The sequence below is a fragment of the Vipera berus genome (genome assembly GCF_964194415.1).
Source record: "Vipera berus genome assembly, chromosome: 3".
NCBI classification, from domain to species: domain Eukaryota; kingdom Metazoa; phylum Chordata; class Lepidosauria; order Squamata; family Viperidae; genus Vipera; species Vipera berus.
This window is the reverse complement of record NC_138204.1, coordinates 24,257,637-24,282,060: the sequence shown is the minus strand read 5'-3', so window position 1 is coordinate 24,282,060 and position 24,424 is coordinate 24,257,637. Positions and strand designations below refer to the sequence as shown.

At 37.0% G+C, this 24,424-nt stretch overlaps 1 protein-coding gene across 4 annotated transcripts in view; it reads left to right on the top strand.

Annotated features, from left to right (window-relative positions):
- Positions 1-24,424, top strand: part of ADA (adenosine deaminase) — a 46,411-nt gene that overhangs the window by 1,931 nt on the left and 20,056 nt on the right. For all 4 annotated transcript variants that reach the window (XM_081323380.1, XM_081323379.1, XM_081323378.1 and 1 more), the window contains exons 2-7: positions 9,219-9,280; positions 10,365-10,487; positions 13,207-13,350; positions 15,106-15,221; positions 20,909-21,030; positions 23,812-23,883. In XM_081323380.1, coding sequence (XP_081179506.1) covers positions 9,219-9,280; positions 10,365-10,487; positions 13,207-13,350; positions 15,106-15,221; positions 20,909-21,030; positions 23,812-23,883 — 639 coding nt within the window. The remainder of the gene's footprint in view (positions 1-9,218; positions 9,281-10,364; positions 10,488-13,206; positions 13,351-15,105; positions 15,222-20,908; positions 21,031-23,811; positions 23,884-24,424) is intronic.

The window sequence follows — 24,424 nt, the reverse complement described above, 5'->3', positions numbered from 1 at the left end:
ATGTGTTGGACTGGGAGAAACTCCAAGGATATTGTGCATTGTTGCCAAGATGAGTGTGGTGTTCAAATTACCTGGAATGAAGTTTGACTTTATCTCTCCAGGCCTTATCTGAAAAATGCAAGTGAATGGCAATGTTTATTCACTTTTGAGGAAAACTGAATTCTTTGTGGCCACTGATACCTAAATGTTTGACTAGACATTTACATAACTGGTATATGTAAGAATTTTTGTGTTTACATTTTACAGTGTAAGTCTTATATACCCATAGGATAGTCTAATTTAGCAATTTCTATTACTGTGCTCTTAAATTACTATCTGGATAGATGTTTCAAAGATAGATTTTTATATGCATTATTTGAACATTTTTGTTATATTTATTTGCCACCCTTCTCACTGTTCAAGGCATCTGAATCTTTTATTTGATTCATTTATCAAATTTGGAAACCACCTATCTCACTTACAGAGCGATTCAGCAGTGTACAATTAAAATGAAAAATGTAAATATATTCCCACAGGGGGCAGTTAAGACAGGAATAGAATAATAAAAACTGAAAGTTAAAAAGGCAAGGGAGGCCTTCAAGGCGCTAACAAACTTCATAGCTATGTGTTCCTCTTAGAGCCCCAAGTGAATTGGCAAGTAATAAATAATAAATCTTTATTGTCAAAGTACAACGTGTACATTGAGATGAGATGAGCCTCTCCCCATGATCCCCCCAACACACAGTGACAACAAACCCTCCATCCTACAACACCATGTGAACCAACTACACCACACACAGGCCTCCCAAGTCAATTCTGCATAAGTTCACAGAGATTATATCCCAAAACCAAATCTTCAGACATTTTTGAACAGCTGGGAGAATGGAAGCAAACCTCATTTCTTGGAGGGGGAGAATGTTCCAAAGGGTGGGGACCATGGCAGAATAGGGTCTCTTCCTGGACCCTGCCAGTCTAAATTCTTTAACTGATGGAGTCCACAACAGACCCTCCCTGCCTGACCAGTTGGGACGGGCTGTTGCAGTGTGCTGAAACCGTTTGCTGGAATCTGCTTAATTATTTTCAAACAGGGTCTTGTGAAACTAATGGAATTATTTAACCAAAATCAAAAACATCTCTGTTTCATAAATATAAGTTTTAGCTCTGATCTTATTTAGATCTAATTTAATTTTTGGCTATAGGATTTTATAACAGATATCTGTATAATCTGGTTTGCCATAATAAGTAATAAAGTTGAAAATAGATTTTATTTCTGATATTTAATGCTTTGTGAAATGTATGATCTGTTATCATACATACCCAGGTTATGTATGTGAGTATTCCAGAGAACCAGTTCTAGTGGTTAAAATGGTGGACTAGCAACAGGGAAACCCAAGTTCTAATCCTGCCTTAGATACAGAAGTCAGCTGGGCAAGCTTGGGCAAATCACCCTTTCTCTCAGCCCTAGGGAACCCCTAAGACGTCAATGGCAAACTACTCCTGAAAATGTTGCCAAGGAAATTGCAGAGGCTTGTCCCTGTAATTGCTAGAAATCAAGCTTGACTCAAAGGGGATTAAAAAAAAGAACTTCTCAGAATTGCTGATGTATCCAAGAAACAAAAAAATGCTGCCTCACACAGACTTAGTAATATCATCTAGAAAATTCTTGATAATTAGTATATGAACAGACATAATTTATAGACACTAGTATCCCCTGCAGAGTTAAGTGGGGAGGGGCGAAGGAGCAGAGCGATGAATGCTGCTATAGTTGAAGTCTTGTTCCATTGTACATGCAATATTTTGCACCTCCTATCTCCCCTACCCTTGTTTTAAAGATGCTCTGATCGCTTCATGTATTTAAGCTAAAATATCTAAGCATATTATTAATCTTTGGCCCTACATTAGTTCATTGAAAGATTCATTAACTGTCAGCAGTTGAATCATGAAAATCATATAGTGAAACTTTCAAACTTTTATTAAGATGGGCAGTTGTTTCCCTTAGGAAAATGACCTTAGAATGTTAAATATGTGGTATACGGCACAGATTGTAAACATTTTATTTTTGTTTAATGCAAACGGGCACTATAAACTGATTTGTGGGAGAATAGGAATCACAATTCTCTATCTTCTGCCCTTATTTTACCGTGCAGCTCTGTTCGTTCTTTACTGTATATTCTAAGCAGAGACTTAGGGGGTTTTTTGTTTCAAATTCCATCTTAAACATTAGAGACACTTTCAGTGCTGATCAGTTCAAAAGACAACTCTAAAGTGTGTTCTAAGTGTATGAACTGCAAACAAAAGGTCCCTTCTGTCTATAGAAAGAATTGTGGTGTAGTGGAACTTCTGAATAATTTTTTCCCCAATTCCCCCTTTCTCTTACATTTCCTAGACCACCTTCTTTATCTCCAAGTCCCAACAGTAATTTTTGAAGAATTATAATGTTTGAAAGGAGAATGTAAAATTCCCATTGCAACGTTAAAAATAATCCCATTAGCAGAACTTGGTTCAAAGGAATTCTGAATTAAGGTTATATTATTTATGTTATATATCCTTTTAATCTGAAAACCATGCCTTTTTATGGTAGCTAAATCTTTTTCCTGCATGAAGCTAAACTAAGTTAAAATCTTATGTAAGCATAACTAAATATGTTCAAGTGTTCCTCACTCTGTGACAGTAGTCTTTTGCTGAATAAACTGACCTAAACTATTTGCCTCTTTATCACATTATTTTTGTGTATTGTGACACTTAGTCATCTTCTTTTGATGAACTAAGGACTTGAGTCTGTAATAAAAATGTACTGTGCTATCTAATTTGTAATTTAAAAAGAACAAATCAATCCCAGCCTAATGGATTCTAACACATTTGGGATGAGGTGATCATTTTTGCTCATGTATGCATATGTTTGGTACGTCAGCTTTATGTAAAGAAGCATTATAGAACTGGTAATGATACTGAGAGGTCAGATAAATTACCAATTTTGTGGTAAGATTACCATGACTATAAGACAAGATTTATTCTTGTTCAGCCATTAAAGCACATTCCAGAAAGAGTTCTCATTCTCTAGTGCAGTGGTCTTCAACCTTTTTGGCCTTGTGAATCAGGGCAGCGGGATGAAATTGGGCTGCAGAAGTGGTTCATGAGACATGCTTGCGTGCAGCTCCATTTGCACAAACAATGGCCAGGCACACATGCAACTCCATTTGCACAAGTGGCGGGCACGTGTGCCTGCTGCTCGCACAAATGGAGCTGCATGTTTGCCAGCCACTTGCATAAGTGGAGCTGTGGATGCACGCTTGCTTGCCTGCCCTTTCTGCAGCCCAGTGCCAAATGGGAAGCGGCCTGCTACTGGGCCATGACCCGGGGTTGGGGACCCCTGCTCTAGTGGTATTCCAAAATTTTACATGTATAACTAAAAGTCACTCCCTAGTGGACTCTGTGGAATGTAGTCCCAAGTAAATGCACAAAAAACTACACCCAAAAATTTTGTACCTTTTCCTTCCATTGGAAAAAAATGAATGAAATGAGCAGTGTCACATTTATTTCATTTAAATAGTTTCCTAAATTTGAAATGTGCAATCACTCATTCATTTGTACAGAGATCAAATAACTGGACAATCAATGCATTCAAAAATATATATTTCTCATCTTTTTATTTTAAAAGAATAAAATACATAAAAACTTCAAAAACTATTGAATTGAATGTTTTCTCTAAAAATTAATGTTCGAGCAGACTCATGATAATCTGTTGAGCAGGCTAGTGGGATAATATTGTTCTAGGCTTGGCAACTTTCCTTTAATTAATTAGAAACCATACTGTGTCAGTATACCAATTAATTGACAAAAATTTCTTGATTTTAGTTCTAAAAAGACGATGTAATTCTTAACAACAACAACAAAATAAAATAATAATAATAATAATAATTTAATAATAATAATAATAATAATAATAATAATAATAATAATAATAATAATAATAATAATAATAATAATAATAATAATAATAATAATAATAATAATAATAATAATATTGGAAGGGAGGTCATCCAGTCCAACTCTCTGCTCAGGCAGGAAACCCTATACCATTTCAGACAAATGGCTGTCCAGTCTCTTCTTAAAAACTTCCAGTGTTGGAGCATTCACAGCTTCTGGAGGCAGGTTGTTCCACTGGTTAATTGTTCTAACTGTCAGGAAGTTTCTCCTTAGTTCTAGGTTGCTTCTCTCCTTGATTAGTTTCCATCCGCTGCTTCTTGTCCTGCCTTCGGGTGCTTTGAAGAATAGCTTAACTCCCTCTTCTTTGTGGCAGCCCCTGAGATATTGGAAAACTGCTATCATGTCACCCCTCGTCCTTCTCTTTATTAGACTAGAGACATACCCAATTCCAGCAACAGTTCCTTATATGTTTTAGTCTCCAGTCCCCTAATCATTTTTGTTGCTCTTCTCTGTACTCTTTCTAGGGTTTTGACATCTTTTTTACATCATGATGACCAAAACTGGATGCAGTATTCCAAGTGTGGCCTTACCAAGGCATTGTAAAGTGGTATTAACACTTCACATGATCTTGATTCTATCCCTCTCTTAATGCAGCCTAGCACTGTGTTGGCTTTTTTGGCAGCTGTAGCACCCTGCTGGCTCATATTTAAGTGATTGTCCACTAGGACTCCAAGATGACTCTCACAGTTGCTACTGTTGAACAAGGTTCACCTATACTATTCCTGTGTATTTGAACCTTACTTTTTTCACCATTGAATTTCATTTTGTTAGGTAGCACCCAGTGTTCAAGTCTATGAATATCCTTCTGTATCTTAAGCCTATCTTCTGGAGTGTTGGCTATTCCTGCTAGCTTGGTATTGTCTGCAAATATGATGAGTTCCCCATCTATCCCCTCATTCAAATCATTGATGAAGATCTTGAAGAACATTGGGACCAGAACAGAGCCCTGGGGCATCCCATTACACACTTCCCTCCATGTAGATGCAGTTCCATTGAGGACCACACGCTGAGTACGGCCAGTCAGCCAGCTACAAATCCATCTAGTGGTGATACTGTCTAACCCACATTTTTCTATCTTATCAAGTAGTAGGTTGTGGTCTACTTTATCAAATGCCTTACTGAAGTTCAAGTAAATTGTATCCACAGCATTCCTCTGGTCCACTAATTTTCTCACCTGGTAAAAGAATGCAATAAGATTTGTCTGGCATGATCTGTTTTTGACAAAGCCATGTTGGCTTTTGGTAATGACTTTGTTTGCCTCTAGGTGTTCACTGATTCGTTGCTTGATTATCTTTTCCAAGATCTTCACAGGTATTGAGGTCAGGCTGATAGGTCTGTAGTTTTCTAGATCCATTTTTTTCCCTTTTTTGAAAATGGGAACTACTTCAGCTCTCTTCCAGTCCTCTGGTAGTTCCCCAGTGCTCCAGGATCTTTGAAAGATATAGTTCAGTTGTTCTGAGATCACATCTGCCAGTTCCTTGAGAACCTTGGGGTGTAATCCATCTGGTCCTGGTGATTTGAACTCGTCTAGGGTGGGACAGGTGCTCACTTGCCATTTTCTTGCCTATCTGAACTTACGTTTTTAATTGTTTTTTACAGTACTGTTTGATAGGTTGAACTGTTTTTTTCCCCTTTGTGTAAATACAGATGCAAAAAATGAGTTGAGTAGTTCTGCTTTCTCCCTGTTGCTTGTCACCTTCTTGCCACTTTCCCCTTAACTTTTTTCTTGTTTTTTACATGTTGAAAGAAGCATTTTTGTTATTTTTGACTTTTGTTGCAAGCCATAGTTTATTTTCAGCCTTAGCTTTCCTCACTTCATCTTTGCAGGCTCAGGCTATTTGCTGATATTCTGCCTTAGTTATGTGCCCCTCTTTCCACTTTTTATACTTGTCCTTTTTGTCTTTCAATTTATCAAAGAGTTCTTTATGCAGCCATGCTGGTTTCTTTTGAGAGCTTCATTGGTATTGTGCTAGACTGGCTTTTATAATCTCACTTTTCAAAATTTCCCAAGTTTCTTGAGTTGTTTTCCCCTTGAGGATTCTCATCCATTGAATCCTTCCCAAGCTGTCTCAAAGTTTGCTCAAATTAGTTCTCTTAAAGTCCAAGACTCTAGTTTAACTGTGTTCTATTGCTTGTGCTTGCATAATGTTGAATTCCAATATTGCATGATCAGTCCCCCACAAGGTTCCTGTGGTTTCAACACCTTCTATCATTTCATCTCTGTTAGTGAGAATTAAGTCCAATATCATTGATCTCCTAGTTCCCCTCTCTACCTTTTGGGAGACAAAGTTGTCTGCTAGGTTTGTCAGAAATTTGTTTGATCTTCCACTTGGTGCAGAGTTTGTCTCCCAGTTGATCTCAGGGTAATTAAAGTCCCCCATTACTATTGTGATGACCTTCCTACATACCTTAGTTACCTGACTAGCAAAAAGTTCATCTTTTAGCTCTGTTTGGTTGGGTGGCATATAGAATACACCTATGGCAATGCCATTTCCCCCCCCCCCGCCCCTTTTATTCTGACCCAAATGCATTCAAGACAGTTTTCATCATTGTTGTGCTCTATTTTTATAGAGATGTAATTATTTCTTATGTAGAGAGCAACTCCACTTCCTCTTTTATTTGGTCTGTTTCTTTTAAATAATTTAAATCCCTCTAGCTGTGTGTTCCATTTGTGGGTTTCATCCCACCAAGTTTCCGTAATGGCAACAATATCATATCTGCCCTCATTTACCTGAATTTCTAATTCACCCTGTTTGATGCTCATGCTCTGTGCGTTGGTGTATAGACATTTGAGTCCTTTATGACTAACCCTGTGTTTACTTTCTACATAACTGTGTGGTGCCTGAGTTCCCCTATTTTCTTACCACCTGTTTGATTAGTGCACTTTGTGTGGCACTCGCTATTAAAAGCTTGATTTTGCTTGACAGCAAGGTTGATATTCTTGTCCACACACACATCTATGTTACTTGATAGATTTGGCTTGGCTTCCTCAATACTATGATAATGTATGAAATAACAGACATGGTTTATATGTAAGATATATATGTTTTATATGTAAATCAACTTTCTGTATATCTGTATATTAGAAAGCCATTGTGGCCTAGTAGTTAAAGCGCTGGCCTAGAAGCCAGGAGACTGTGAGTTGTAGTCTCACTAGCTGGTTGATTTTGGGTCATAGTTCTGAAAACAAACTCAAAGTACATCTCATTCATATGAGATCATTTGATTATCACTAAGAAATTAGCAGCTAGCTGGAAAAGCTAATGATAATTCCATGTTATTCTAGTAAATTCAAGAATTTGCTTACAGTTCTGCCTATTTGTTGGTAGATAGTGACTAGTACAAATTTTTATTTGGTGATGAGAAGAAACATGATCCTAAATTCCTATTCACTTAATATTTTAGGCTCATTTATTTACTATGAAATGCAATACATGCATTACTTTTTTATAATTTGTTGCAGGCAATCCAGGAATGTCAAAGTACTGCTTGTGTCATAGGCATTTTTCTCTACACACAATTTACACACCCTTGCTTAGTTTTTCTTTTTAGCTATATGCACTTTTTATTTTTGGAAATTCTTTTTATTCTTTTGACATGACAAAAATTGTAATTTGTACATGCTAATCTAAAATCTACTGAAACAGACCTTTTCCCAGAAGCTTCTTTCATAATTCATAATTCTGTACATTTTATTATGTCTTTGGCACTGTTGTGAAAAATCATTTATATCATTACCAGTCCTGCTTTGTATACAGTAAGCTTCTTGGTGCCATTTATGGAAAATTAATATAACTTAATATAGGTTGTCCTCAGCTTACGGTCATAATTGGGACTGGAAGTTCCATGGTAACTCAGTGTGATTGTAAAGCAAGTCATATCATGACTAGACCTGCTACCATTTTTATCATTATTTATCATTAAGTAAATCGATTGGTTGTTAAGCAAATCTGGCTTCTCCAATTGATGTTGCTTTTTGAAACTATCTGGGAAGGTCACAAATCATGATCGCAGGATGCTGCAACTAGTTGTAAATGCAAGCCACTTGTGAAATATCCAAACTGTGATAATGTAACAATGAGGCTGTTGCAATGGTCATAACTTCGAGGACAGGTGGTAAATCAATTTTTCTGAGGCCATCATAACTTTGAACTGTTGTAAAATGAACAGTCGTAAGTCAAGGACTACCTGTAATGGGAAAACAAGAATTCATCTGGATTAGATGTTATTTACATATTCATCAGAATCTTTTATCTAGTCTGCAAATACTCTGTGCAAGAGTGAAAGGAATGAAAAGAGGGAAAAAGACATTTTGTCAATAATGTATGTCACTAAAGCCATTTTCATATTAGTACAAGATTCCAGATAATAAAATATGATACTTCAATTCTTCAATTACAGGATCAGTTTGAGGGAGATATATCTTCTTGACTAGTAATCAAGTACTTTACACAGTTATTGTATGACTGAAGCTTGGATCACATATCTTGAGTTCCTCAGGACATTCAAAATGCAATAAGTAAATGACATATGGATACAAAGGGGGAGTGATGGCTCAATGGTTAAAGATACTGAGCTTCTCAGCTGGAATGCTGAGAACCCAGGTTTGAGACCCAAGCGCCACACAACGGGGTGAGCTCCCCTTACTTGCCCCAGCTCCTGCCTACCTAGCAGTTTGAAAGCATGCAAATGTGAATAAATAAATAAGTACCACTTGGGTGAGAAGGTAACATTCTTTTATGCACCTTGGCATACAGTCATGCTGGTCATATGACCATGGAAATGCCTTCGGACAACGTTGGCTCCATTGGCTAGGAAATGGAAATAAGCATCTCCCCTTAGAGTTAGGCACAACTGGACAGGGAAAACCTTTATCTTTTATTGGATACAAAGATCTTTCACAGAATGTAAGTACTATTGTATCTTCAGTTACACATCATTTTTCCCATATAAGAAATAGTCATGGGTAGTCATGAGCCTCTTTTCAGAACACCTCAATAAAACCAAGGCAGTTTATGTGTATGTAAGTGAGGGTGTTTTGTTGTTGTTTTGTTATTGTTTTGAATTTGAAATTTCCTGTTTTGTTTCACAAGGTTATTTCAATTTTCATCAAATTTTAAAACAGCTTGCATTTTGATGAAGGGGCGGAGAACACATTTGTTGTAAGGAAGGGAAAAAGCAGCTGGATGTGAACATTGATGGCTAATGTGCCACTTACAGTAGATTTATATAACATTTTATCTCTGTTGCAGGTAGAACTTCATGTCCACTTGGATGGAGCCATTAAACCAGAAACTATTCTATACTTTGGCAAGTAAGTTAACAACTCTGGATCTTCCTTTTTTAAAAAAATAACCATGCCTTTGGTACTTTGCCATTGGTACTGTATTATTAATGAGGACCCAGATTGTTGGGGGCAATTAAGCTGACTTTGTAATAATGCCGCTTGGTGTGTGTGTGAAAGCCCTAATAAGCAGGCATATACATAGAATGAAGGCTACTGCTAAGCTTGTAAGCCGCCCTGAGTCTTCGGAGAAGGGCGGGATATAAATGGAATTAAAATAAATAAAATAAATTAATCAATATTGTTTGCAGACTGTTTCTCAATTGTTCTGATTAAATTTAAAAAGGTAAACAAAGGTAAAAATTGAAAAGGTAAAAAAGTGGGCAGCACAGTTGTACCATCATACATCCTATTGTATCAAAAAATATCTTCTATCATTTTCTCATATTTGATTCCCAGTACAATAGAAAAATCTGAAAGTTAGGAAAAAGGGTAGGATACAAAAACTTGGGATCTGAGCCCACTACTATATCTGACTGTTTTAAAACTTTTGAACATAAAAAATTATTTAAAAGCTACTGGACACTTATGAATAAAACAGATTGTATCACAAAATTATGGGAAAATGCTAGGAAAATGGAAAACAGTAAGAACAGAGTTCATATCCTAATAGAAATTGTTGCATAATAATATAACTTCAGTAACTAAAAAGTTACTGCCCCAATGGAAATTGAGGCTGTGGTGCAAGGCTACTGGGTTAGAAATTCTTGCTAATAGTAAGATGGTTTTGTTTATTAAAGCATTGTTTCATGGCATAAGGAAATAAGACAATAGAATTGGAAATAAGAGTCAGGAAACATCTGATGTGCATGAACATGATTTATAAACACAGTTATACCAAGAAAGGAAATATGTACTTTTAATGGATATTTTGTTTTTTTAAGGTTAGAAGTTAGCTGAGGATACATTAAAATTTATTGCATAACAGTTATCCAGGGCTATCTGACTATTCAGTTCTTTTATGAGTACATGCACTCAAAATAGAAATGATTGTACAAAATTAACCCCAAATTAATTTCAGTAGTTGATACATAAACTTTTTTTAAATTTCTAGGAAAAGAGGAATACATCTCCCTGCTGATACTGTAGACGGCCTTCTAAAACAAATTAGTTATGATGAACCAAAGACTCTCACTTATTTTCTTAAAAAGTTTGATTTGTACATGCCAGCTATTGCGTAAGTGAAATAATTTGTTCCAATTAACTGATTGTAAAAAAAGATTTTCAGTATCTTAGAACTGATATTCATTTTGCTAGGCTAGCAATCTGTTATGTCGTGCTTATTCTTTTTTATTACCTGCCCATATTAGTTTGTACTTGTGGGTGTGTTTTTCTCTCTTTCTCTTTCTCTTTATCTCTCTCTTTATCTCTCTCTCTCTCTCTCTCTCTCTCTCACACACACACACACACACACACACACACACACACTAATTTGTAAGGCTGCTTAAAGATCAATGCCACTGTTCATTTGAGAGAATACTAATAATGTACATGACTCACTTGTAAATTATAACCCTCTATGCTTATCAAGTATCAAGTAAGCAGAATAGTTTTGAAGGGCATGTGAAAATTATCTACTTCTTGAAGCCATGTGAGCACTTCTGCTTTCACAAGAGCTTTATTGAGATCAGCACAACATGCTATCAGCACAACTTGCTGTGACATTGAGATTAGTGCAATCTTAAAATTGCATACTGCTCTTTACAAACTTTCTTGCTTTAATGTATATAATGTCTTAATTTGTATTGCTAGAGAATTTCCTATGACAATATGTTTGTGATTTTTTTTTACTTTTTGTCCCATCTTTATTATTTTTATAAATAACTCAGGGTGGCAAACATAGCTCCTTTCTCCTCCTATTTTTTCCACAACAATTCTGGGATTGCCTACATGAAAAGTCTGTCTTAACGTGGCATTTTTATCTGTGTTATATTGCTATAGAAAAGCAGAGGGATATTTGCTGATGTTCAACTTTAAACTACAGTAAATGATGGTGGGACTGAGGATAAGGCTAATTGGAGTCACAGGTTCATAGATGTCACTACATCCAGTTGGTTCCAGTGTGGACAGTGAATGTTCAACAAATGGGGTTCTTGGCTTAAGAATCCAAATGGAACAAATGGATTCATATAGCAGGTATACTAGTACGGCAGATTAAAGCTTAGCTCCAAAGTACATACTATAACATTTTATTCTTGCTAGAAGACATGATTACAAATTATGGATAGCGAATTATGGATTGGCACTTATATAAAGCAGGAGTAGGCAATCTGGTGTCCTCCAGATATTTGGACTTTAATCTCCACAGTCTTATCTTTGATCAGGCTGGCTGAGGAAGATGGGTTTAAAATCCACAGTAAGTTCAGAGCACCATCTTGCCTGATAGACAGCCTTTCAAACATTTAGAGTGCTCCCCATGCTTATTTGGGGATACATTTCTGTTGGAGAGGAAGTTGTGAGGATGTGCAGGTTTTGTTGAATAAATTAAAATTCAGTCAAACCCATATATGTTTGTATTTTCTATTTGAAGCTTTCGTGGCATTTGAATTCTTCTTTTTGAATTTGAATTTCTTTTAATATGTAATTATTTCTTAATGTTGAGTTTAGCATTCATAGACTATAAAGTTTAATACAATATTTTGGGGAGGAGTTGAAGAAGAAAAACAGTCTTTGTTATATTCATTCATAGATTAAGAGCAAACTGAAGGAATGGCAAAACTAATGGGTAGAAGTAGCATTTTGATAAAAGCTAGTTTGTTTGTATTGAATCAACTTAGATAGAACACCAGATAATGTTATTTTGGGTTTTGTTATCAGTTTTGTCCCTGACACCAGCTTGTATCATGATTTTCAGCTAATTAAAAAGTCTGTTTCATGTGTATGGGGCAGCTATTTGCTGAAACCTAGGTTTTAATACTAGTTTACAATAGACAAATTATAACTTTTTGAGAATCCAGACCTAAGATGAGAAATTGAGGGGGAAAAGGAGATGAAAGAGGAAACACATGACTGTGAATCTCATACAAAAAGCTCAAAGTCATGTATTTTGTTATTTTTGAACTAATACTAGCACTGGGTATAAATGCTAATAATGATTTAGATGAAGCATAGTATTTAAAAACTGGGAAGAAGGAGTGGCATATTTCTTTGGGCCCACAAACCTCTTGGCATTCCATACATTGCTTGCTTTAATACTGATATTGTTGGCTCATTTTCCCCCCAAAAGTTTGAAACAGTCTCATAGATTTTGGATGCCATTCTTAGAATTTACGCAATCATAAGCGACAGATTTTGATGGATAGTAAAAGAACATTGGCAAGTACATAATGTCCTGTTTCCAAATCAGAATTGATGCAAGGAATATTGCCAATAATTCCTGATTATACATTTGTGTGTTGCTCTTTTGCACAGATAAAATTAAAACTATTTTTACTGAATTCTACACACATGTGAGTTGTCACCTATACATGGGTTAGAGAAAATTATTTGACTTGAATGCAGAAAGGACTGTAAGGATTCTATGTTTCAGCTAACTGGAAATTTAAATATTCTGAACTTTCCCATTAACTGAATCTATTTAGTTCATGTTCAAATAAGGAAAGTATTTTTTCCTGCATTATTTTGTAAATAAAGCTTATTGCATCACATTTTGGAGATTGGATCTGAATCAGAATCTTGATCTTTTTGTATGATCTTTATTATATACTACCAAACGTCTTTGAACAACCAGAATATTGTTGTTGTTGTTGTTGTTTTGGTTAGGCACACATTAGAGTTGTAAATAATATGTTGCTAGAATTTAGAACTTTGTCTCCTGGAACCTCTGATGATTCTGAAGATCCATGGTTTACAGACTCTGAATTAGCCTATTACAAAACAAGTTTTTTTATTTCCAGAGGTGACCGAGAAGCTATACAAAGAATCGCTTATGAATTTGTGGAAATGAAAGCAAAGGAGGGTGTGATCTATGTTGAGGTGAGGTACAGCCCTCATCTTTTTGCCAATTGTGGAGTAGACCCTATCCCATGGAACCAAAAAAAGTGAGTAATTGTTTAAATGCATAAGACAGTGCTTCCTTGTCTTGGCAACTTCCTAACGTACTTTACTTCCCAGAATTCCCCAGCTAGCATGGTAGTCGCTGAGAGGTCTGGGAATTGAAGGTCACATCCCTGGAAACACAAATAAAAAGGTATAAATTATAGTATTCTAAGAGGAACAATTAAATATTACTGGTTGGCAGTAAATGTGCAGTTTTGTGACTAATGGCGTACTGTATTTGCATTCAGTGAAACACAATAGTGATGTTGACAGTATATTGACTCTGCATATCTTTCAAATTTTCATAGCATATAAGAGATCAGTATACAATTACTTTGCTCATTAAAAAATTGGACATTTCTTTACTATTTTGTTCTTCTGGTTCATACTTGGCTCTGATTAACAGTATTGTAATTTCCATAAATGGAACATAATTTGTTTTATCACTTTGCAGAGAATGACAAATAAAAAATATAAACACAGTGCAATGCTAAGATTAAACATTTTATGCTCCAATCTTGTGAACTTCTTTTAACTGTAAAACCTATCAAATATTGTTCCATGTATTTTGTGGCTTTACTGTCCAGTTGAAATCTAGTACTCTAAAAGCAGGGCTTTTCAACCGGTGGTAGGCATACCACTGAAGGTACTTTGGCACCTGGCAGGTGGTACGCGATCTAGACAAGTGTAGCTGGAGGATGAGCTGAAGCAGCAGCAGTGCCAATGAGTTGAAGTGGCGGCAGTGTTGCACAGGCCTGGGCAAGAGTCAGATGGAGCTGCAGTGTGGTTGGTGCTATGCTGAGGGCTCAGGATCAGCGCACGTGGCTCCAGCTGATCGGCGCTTCCAGGGGTGGCTGGCAGCTGCATACAGTCTTCGGCGGAGAGCCAGCTGGAGCTGCGGTATTGCTGGGGCTTCTGGCAGCCTCTGCTATCACCGAGAGCAGTAGACAGGCCTTGGCGTGAGAGAGTCAGCTGGAGCTGCCGGGGTTTGGCACACGCAGCTACATGCTGATCGGGGCTTCTAGCACAACCAGAAGAGAAAAGGTGGAGCGGGGGGGGGGGGAGGGAGAGGAGAGGATATAAAAGGAAGAAGTTTTGAGAGCAAGCAACAGAATTCCATTTTTAATGTGTGCCAGGGTGCCCACAGTAAAAAAAATGACAATAAAGGTTATCTTGTCCTTCTGCACAACTTTACAATTTGTTTAGGTGGAACTGAAGCATTATTTAACAACTAACTGCAAACTTAGCTTTCAAACCAGTTTTATAGGAAAACTTCTTGAATGGTTAAAGGAGTCTATAAGACTTATTGCTCCTGTTGGTTGTAAATTCCTGCAAAGGTAGCCTGGCTTGCTATATTTTTTTGTTAATTAGCTTATTTGACATGTGAATGCTATCTCCAAATAGAAAAGAAACTATTTGCCCTATAATAAGAAAGCTTAAATAAAACTTTAATTCCATAGTTATAAAAACAACAATTTAGTAAATGCAAAAATATGTAAGCAATGTACCAATAAACAAAAGGATGGTAAAATAAATTTGACCCTGGAGGGATTGTGATTATGAACTATTCTTTATCTCTTCTTCCTGTGTTTGATATTGGTGATGAGAACAGTGAATATTCTAATGATCTATAATAATTGAATTAACAAACCAATCCAATTAACAGTAATAACGTGATTATTAATATCTCTTGTATATTCATGTTAATAAACAGTTTCATAATAATATATAATATACTGATTATTTGTTTTACATAGGGGCGACCTTACTCCAGATGAAGTAGTTAGCTTTGTTAATCAAGGATTAAAAGATGGAGAAAAGGATTTCAACATCAAAGTCAAGTCTATTCTATGCTGCATACGCAACGAACCAAGTAATGCATTACATAGTCCACTGGTAGTTTTGCTCTCTAAGTTTTTTTTCTCTATCTTCCTGCCTCCTCACATTGTTCACATTTACAGTAAATCCTGTAACTTATCAAAGAATATTATTTATCCCTAGTTGAGATTACAGCAAGATTTCATAATGCAATATTGAAAAACTAGCTAATCATACCAGCATAAAAGTTGTGATGTTTAGGAAGACTGTAATTAGTTGTTGTCTGTGAGTTCTGCTCATTCAGAAGACATAAGTGCAAAGTGGTTTCAAACTCAAACCACTTAAGTTTCAGGACTTTTTATGGACTCCTTACAATTGTTTGAGAATGAGATGGGCAGCATTTAAATTTAATAAATAAATTTGGAAACTGCTCATGGGTGTTTCCACATTAACAGGTATGCATGTTGTAAAAGTGTTTTGTTAATAAAACAAATGGCTCTGAAGTGAAATAAGCACCTTAGTTGCTCCAGGTTTCAGCTGGGATCTTGTGGGATGAATAGAGCAAGGCTCTTGTGCTCCACATTCCTGGCTGCTGAGTCACCCACTGATCACTTTTTCCCAAAGCGCTATGCTAGACAAATTTAGCCAATGATAAATAACTTGCTTATCATCTCCACCCTTAATCCAAGCACAGCATATCCAACTGGCCAACCTACCCATCTACCCAATTTAGATCTTAGGCACAGTGGCTAAGGGATGGTAGTCTAAATAGCCAGCTATATAGAAATGGTCAGGATTCTTTCTTTCTGACAAATATTATATCATTTTCTAGCAATTCCCTAAATGTGTTCATTCTAGGATGCTCATACCAAAGAGAATGCATATGTGACAATACAGCTTTTTATTTTGACCCCAAACCACCCCAGTGATGCCCTCGACGTGATGTCCCGTTGCCTGGAGGCGGTTCGAGTCTGGATGGGGAGGAACAGACTTCAGCTCAACCCTGACAAGACAGAGTGGCTGTGCATTCCGGCATCCCGGGATATTCAGAATATTCCACCTCTTTCCATGGGGGGTGAGCTTTTACCCCCATAGATAGGGCTCGCAACTTGGGAGTCCTCCTAGATTCGCGGCTTACTCTAGAAGATCATATAGTAGCTGTGACTAGGGGGGCTTTTGCCCAGGTTCGCCTGGTGCGCCAGTTGCGGCCCTATCTGGACAGGGTGCCTCCGGTCAGAGAATGTCGGCTGGTGACCCCCAGGGGGAGGGCCTTCTCTGTGGGCGCTCCGGCTTTATGGAATCAGCTGCCGGTCGAGCTCCGGATGGCACCTGACCTTCGCTCCTTCCGACGCGGTCTGAAGACCCATCTATTTGAACAAGCCGGCCTGGCCTGATGGGGGATATGTTGGGGTTTTAATGGGGATTTTTATATTTTTATTGATTGTTTTAGCTGGGCTAGTATTTAATTCTTTTTAATTTTTGTATTCTGTATTTTTATATATGCCCTGTTCACCGCCCTGAGTCCTTCGGGAGAAGGGCGGTATACAAATATAATAATTAAATTAAATTAAATTAAATCTTAAATCTTTGGGATGTAAGATGGATTAGAAAGGCCAAAGGTATGTGGCTGCTGTAATATACCCAGCTGGTTAATTGACTGTCCCCTGATCTTCCCAGTGATTTCTTTTCTCTTCTTCCACAGCACTGCCCATGACCTTGCCTTTCCCCCACATATCTCCCTAAAACACATTTGTTGAAACACATGCATTTGGGGCCCTTGTCTGAACGAAAGGCATGTGTTGGAATATAGCCAGCTTACTTAGTGCTTCTGTGTAGCACTGGGTTATTTTTTTAAAGAACTTGACTTTGCTCCTTAAAAGTTCTTATTGGTAAATTAGATGTGCCCCTATAACTCAATTCAATATGTCTAATGATTGCAATGATAATCCTGCTGGATGCTGGTACTGGTACACCAACCTTTCAGCGTTAGGTTGTCAATCTGAAAAGTGCCTTTTAGATACAGCTTTATTTCTAGATATATTGTGTGCTATATTTCTATGCATGTAGAGGTATCACATAGAATGTAATGAGAAATTCCAGAACAGGATTAATACAGTCTATTTAGTTGAAGAAAGAAATTCCTATTTTTCTTGCTTATAAGAAGGAAGTTTCAGTGATTGATTGGAGTGAATAATTTTAATAAACTAAATCTTATTTCTCAGAGTCAAGGGAATCTCCAAATTATTTTCTTATTTGACTGTTGCTATAACTCCTGCATATGCTCCAGTTATTCAGAACTGCAATTGGTTAAAAATAGTTGCATTTTTATGTAACAGTATGTAATAAAATTCCCAGAAATGTTTTCTCAAGAAAATATTTACTCCAACTCAGAAAATTATTACTAGTAATGTGCTTCTATGAATACAGATTTGTGTTTGTACAGTAAGCCACTATCAGTTAATCTTATAATCATTTATAAACGGTCTATAGTTTATATTGGCCGCATTACTCTCTGTAATACTGTATAGTTTTCCTTTTATAATTAACTATTATATTATTTTGTTAGCTTCTGATTTAGAGTGTTGGTGAAATAATTTTTAATTGAAGATCTTTAAAGTATTTGTTACTCTCTCACACTCTCTCTCTCTCTCTCTCTCTCTCTCTCTCTCTCTCTCTCTCTCTCTCTCTCCATATATATATATATATATGTCATATGTTAACTCTTAGATTACCTTGCTAGGCCCCAAACATGGGGCAAATCTTTATTTCCTGTTTTCAGCCTTATCTCAAAGGCCATCGAACAGGCTGTAGTCACACCGGACAGTTCATATATTTGTTTAAATTACTAACAAAGAATTTAGGGAGGCTGATATGCATTTCGAACCTGGGCTGCTTGCACGTTAGGCAGTATTTTTACCTCTTGAGCCACAGGATCTCTCTCGCTCTCTGTTAGCTTTCTGCAAGGGGAGATATGAGTCAAATGTTAACTATTTAGATTACCTTGCTAGGCCCCAAACATGGTAAAAATACTGCCTAATATGCAATCAGCCCAGGTTCGAATCTCAGAAGGGTATGACTGACTGATGAAGACTAAAGAGTCAGAAATGCATCTTAGTCTCCCTTAATTCTTTGTTAGTAATTTACACAAATATATGAACTGTCCGGTGTGACTACAGCCTGTTCGATGGCCTTTGAGATAAGGCTGAAAACAGGAAATAAAGATTTGCCCCATGTTTGGGGCCTAGCAAGGTAATCTAAATAGTTAACATTTGACATATATATATATATATATATATATATATATATATATATATATATATATATATATATATATATGTTTTCTGAGGTTTTCGCGGGTGTTTGTATGTAGATCTTTGGTCATTGGTCATTCGGGTTTTTCCCCACGTAGAATTGAAGGTCTTAGAGCAACGTTTCGGCGAAATCCCATCCGTCATCCTCAGGCTGGTGGCTTCAGCTTCATTCTTCTGGGAGAAGTGTGTGGTAGTGGCTGTTTGTTCCTCTTTTTTAAACTGCCAGAGGGGGTGTGTTCTGTGGGTGGAGGTGTGCTCTGATTGGGTGGGGGGTTAGCTGTGTTCTGATTGGGTGGGGGTGTGTTTTGAATGGGGGCTGTGTTCTGATTGGGTGGGGGTGTGTTTTGAGTGGATGGGCTGGTCTCAGCTGCCAGCCTTAGACCTGAACTGGTGAGTTGTGCTGCTTTTGTTCGGCTCCGTGTTTGTGGTGGTGCCATGTTTTTATAGTGGGTGTCAGTTTGCTTATTGTGTGGTTTGGAGGGGATTAAAGTGGCTGATGTTGCAGCTGTAGTTAGGTTTCTGTTTTGTGGTTGTGTGTCGTTATCGTTGTGGGTTCAGATTTACTTTTTGAATGGTTGTGTGGTGGTGATGTCATGTGATGTTATGAGTTTTGGTCTGGTATCATTCTTGGTGGTTGGGACTCATCTGTCAATCAAGGCGGGTTTCCAAATGGCTGGTAGGCGAGAGGTATCATCTTGTTTGTTCATGCTGTGGGGGCGTTTTTCTATCTCAATGGCTTCTCTGATTATTCTGTTGTTAAAATGTTCAATTTTGGCAATAGTGTTGGTTTTTTAAAAATCAGTTTCATGTCCCGTGGCTTTAAAGTGTTGGAACAGGGATGAAGTTTGTTCTCCCTTTCTGAGTGAGTTCCTGTGCTCTTCAATGTGTGCACTTATTCTTCTGTTGGTCTGTCCGATGTATGTGGTGTGGCAGGTGGTGCATGGGATTTCGTATATTTAAACTACCTCTGGCAGTTTAAAAAAGAGGAACAAACAGCTACTACCACACACTTCTCCCAGAAGAACGAAGCTGAAGCCACCAGCCTGAGGATGACGGATGAGATTCTTATACCTTCAATTCATGTTAAGTGTTTGTTAAGTATTTTGAATACCTTGCTAGGCCCCAAACATATATATATACATATATATATACATATATATATATATACATACATATATACATACACATATATATACATACATATATATACATGTGTGTGTGTGTGTGTGTGTGTGTGTGTGTAAATTTTTTTTAGATTGCTAACAAAGAATTAATTGTTAGCAATCTAAAAAAAATTTACACAAATATGAGCTGTCACTGTTGTGACTACTGCCTGTCGATGGCCTTCGGTTAGGCTGAAACAGGAAATAAAGATTTGTCCCATGTTTGGGGCCTAGCAAGGTAATCTAAGCTTGTCGATCAGAAGGTCGGCAGTTTGGTGGGTTGAATCCCGAGTGCCGCGTAACAGAGTGAGCGCCTGTTACTCGTCCCAGCTTCTGCCAACCTAGCAGTTACCTTTACCTTTATAAATGTGTGTGTGTGTGTGTGTGTGTGTGTGTGTGTGTGTGTGTAAAAGGTAAAGGTTCCCCCGCACATGCGTGCTAGTCGTTTCCGACTCTGGGGGCCGGTGCTCATCTCCGTTTCAAAGCCAAAGAGCCAGCACTTGTCCGAGGACGTCTCCGTGGTCATGTGGCTGTCATGACTAGACGCCAAAGGCGCATGGAATGCTGTTACCTTCCCACCATAGTGGTCCCTATTTTTCTACTTGCATTTGTACGTGCTTTCGAACTGCTAGGTTGGCAGAAGCTGGGATGAGTAACAGGCACTCACTCTGTTACGTGGCACACGGGATTCAACCCACCAAACTGCCGACCTTCTGATTGACAAGCTCAGTGTCCTAACCCACTGAGCCACCGCGTCCCTTTATACCTTAATAAACTTTCAGTGGAGGAAAAGTTAAGCTTTGACAACAGTGCATAAGTCTGGATATATAGACTATAGTTGACTTATGCACCAAACCTGCACAGCATGCAAAAAAGTGTGCCACAATTCTGAATCTCTGTCTTCTTGTTTATGATTGTGCACTTTCCTTGAACAATTATCTTGTTAGAAATTCTAGGAGGTAGTGAAATGTAATACGTTTATATGTTGCATAGTTTATGGAGAGACCACACACCCTTCTAGAAGTTTCAATCATACTGAAATGACAGCCAGAAATAAACACATATATTTTAAACATTGTAATTCTTTGTAGCTATGTGCTATTTACATCTGTTTGATCTCTACTGAAGTTGTCAAAGGGAAAGTCAACAAAATAAAAGTGTCATTTATGTATAACCATTTTTGATTAATGATTACAAGTCTTATTTAAGCAAGATCTTGGATTCTGCCAAAAGTAAAAAAAAAAATCCTTATTTGTTTTTCTTTCCAGGCTGGTCGCCAGAAGTACTGGAACTGTGTAAGAAGTATTGGAACAATACAGTGGTTGCTATAGACTTAGCTGGAAATGAATCAGTTATTGCGAGCTGTTCAGACCACCGAAAAGCTTATGAAGTATGTTCAGTTTTATAGAGATAATCAGCCTAAGATTCCCAGTAAGGGTAGACGACCAATCATGCTCTTATTTTTCATTCACATTTAACGTTCCCAAATCACGTTCAGATCAAAATTTCTACTTCCCATGTATAACACTAGAATACAATATCCAGATTTCAATTACAAGTAACGTTTCAGCCTCAAATTGAAACATGTCTGGCTAAAAATCTGAGGAAAGGATTTATATGGTCACTCCTCTGTTTTAGACTTCCCTTCTATTTATGCCTATTACTGAGATGTTTTAGGGTTGTGTTTGTTTAAAAATGATTGTAAGAAATCCTCATGCCTTTACTTCCTTTTGTGTTCCTTGAAATAGCCTGACTTTTCCAGATTTTGGCTGAGCCTGAAAAAATTCTCTACTGTTTTTTTGTCTTTAATGAGTGGATTTCTCTTCCTTTTCCAAGTCTTCATAGCCATAGTGCATATATGATGAGTAAGAACCTGGAACAAACCTAATCTTTTGAACTGGGAGGTTTCTTATTCAAAATTACTTTCCCACATGTGAAAGTAACCTACTTATCATTAGCCAGTCTCTTCTAAGTAAAGATTATTCAGGGTGAGATGGCTATTCTTTCAAAAAAATTTCTTGACACAAACTATTTTAATTTGCCCCTCGTGGCATGCAGTATCCTGCGTTTATTTCTTCTAGAGAAAAGTTGAATTACATGTTTCCAAAAGTACTAAAAATATAAATCTTTTTCATTCTAATGTGCTGATATTTTCTGCCATGAACTATCAAATTTAGAAGCAGGAGAGTGTGAGTTCAAGGCCCACTTTAGCCATGGAAGCCAGCCGGGTGACTCTGTGTCAGTCACTCTTAGCCCAATCCACCTCATAAGGTGGTTGTTGCGAGGAAAATAGTCCTCGACTTACAACAGCTCATTTGGTGACCATTGAGAATTAACAGTGGGACTGAAACAAATAACATATGACTGTTTTTCACCCTGAAGCTGGGATAGTGCTTTGAGGAAATGCTATCTGCTTCATTTCAGAAAAGTTTCTGTAGAAACTGTTCCACACAAGCCCTCTTGTGATTTCAAATGGTTCATTATTTGAACCATTTCTATTTCATCCTTTTAGTTTTTGATCAGGAAAGGCTTCCAAGGTTATTTAGAATCCATTTCCTTGTATTTACAATCTAAAAAGATGTGACATTTATGAAACATAACGGGCTTTGATTTATAGAGGGGGGTGGAAATAGAACTGTAATGGAATCAAAGTTACAAGTTTTCTAATCCCAGTTGCCTTCAAAACAATTCAAATTGTTGGTTTTCCAGATGAGCTAAGAAAAGGTCCAGCTTTCTTTCTCTTCTCTTCCTACTCTTTGGTTTGGGCAACAAGGAAAAAACAAACCAGTGACTATCCCATAGTTTATATGTCTCTAATAGAAAACTGCCTATGTTTATGAAGAAGTTTAAATTGCATTAGTGAGCACTCAAGACCATGCAAATAGATATAGAAACAAGTTTTGATTTATATCAAAAATCTTGTTTTTATATTTAATTGAATTAAATATTTTCCTTATTTTTCATTAAACTGTTCAGTTCGAATTAACCATAGTTCTCAATCAAGTGCCAACATTCAGTAAGCTCATTACAATTTGTGAAAAAATGGGAGGTGTGTATTTTGCTTTAAGATATTTTTAACAGTATCTTGAAGGGAGCAATAATGCATCAATCTTCTGTATATTTTCTAGCTTATTGATGATAGAGAAGCTCAGAATATTGTACCAGATGATTAGGAAATAGTAATAGTAATTCAACTACAATTGCTTAGGTTTCTGTGTATTAATACTACAATAGTATAACTTCTTTATGTATCTTTTTATTAAGCAATTGATAATTTTTGAAAAATGATCTTTATACAATATTTACTTGCATACTTGTAATCTTATTCTTGGTATCTGTTCTTCAGTATATGTATATATAAGAATATAATTGGCTTTAAAATTCATGCATAAAATGTGTTACTATAATACACACACACAAACACCAAAAATCTGGCCCCTAAGTTCATTATAGAAATTACATTAAATATTTGAATTCATTGCTGTGTTCTTTTAAATACTTCCTGACTCGTTCGATGCATGATCTTTAAACATTCCTAAGTGTAATAATATTTTTTTACTAAATAATAATGATGATGATGATGATGATGATGTAAGTGGCAGAAGGTCGGTAGTTTGGTGGGTCGAATCCCGAGTGCCGCGTAACAGAGTGAGCGTCCCAGCTTCTGCCAACCTAGCAGCTCGAAAGCACATAAAAATGCAAGTAGAAAAACAGGGACCACTACGGTGGGAAGGTAACAGCGTTCCGTGCGCCTTTGGCATCTAGTCATGCCGGCCACATGACCACGGAGACGTCCTCAGACAAACGCTGGCTCTTTGGCTTTGAAATGGAGAGGAGCACCGGCCCCTAGAGTCGGAAACGACTAGCACACATGTGCGGGGAAACCTTTACCTTTACCTATATATATGTATACATACATACATGTGTACACACACACACAAATGTGTCTCTGTGTGTGAAACTCAGCTAAAACTATCAACATTCTGAGCTTTGCATTCATTTTAATAATCATTTTTCCTCTTTAAGAGCAAGAACAGTTCTTAGTAGGAGTTATTTGTTTGGCAATTCCATGTTTACCACCAACAGAATGTGAAATAGCAGATACCTTCCTCAAAAATGTGTTGTCTTCTTTAACAATTACAAATTATGGTTTCTATTTCCTGTTGATCAGGAAGCTGAAAGATGTGGTATTCATCGGACTGTTCATGCCGGAGAGGTTGGAACATCTGAAGTCATCAGAGAGGTAGGAAATTGTGTCATAGAACCTGGGTGTCATCTGGAAAGCTGCTAGCCAGAACTAATATAGAAAATTATAAAGTCTTGTGATTTTTTTTAACAAAAAAAACTTTGTTTTCAATTTTTTTAGGTAAGGAGGTAAAAGGAAAGAAGAGGTAATTTAAGTACCCTTTTGGTGATTTTTATAGCAGCAGTAATTAGGATAGTTTTGCAAAACATCTTGTCTTCCAACAAATTGAATCTTTGCCCCAAATTGTTTCTTAATCATTAATTAAGTAATACCTCTTCATTCTCATCTCCTTCCATTTCCATCCATTATTCTACTTTCTGTTAAAAAAATATTTTTAAAAAAATATCAATCTGATTTTCTATGATCATACTGCAAACAATGTAAGATATTGCCATCATTTTCTGTTATACAGAGGTGTACACTTACAGAACACTATAGCTCAATTCTTTTCTAAATACGAATCAGAAAGATCTAGCTACACAGGCAAAGCACACTATAAATGCCCAAGCCCTACTAGTACAGATAAAGGGAGATCTCA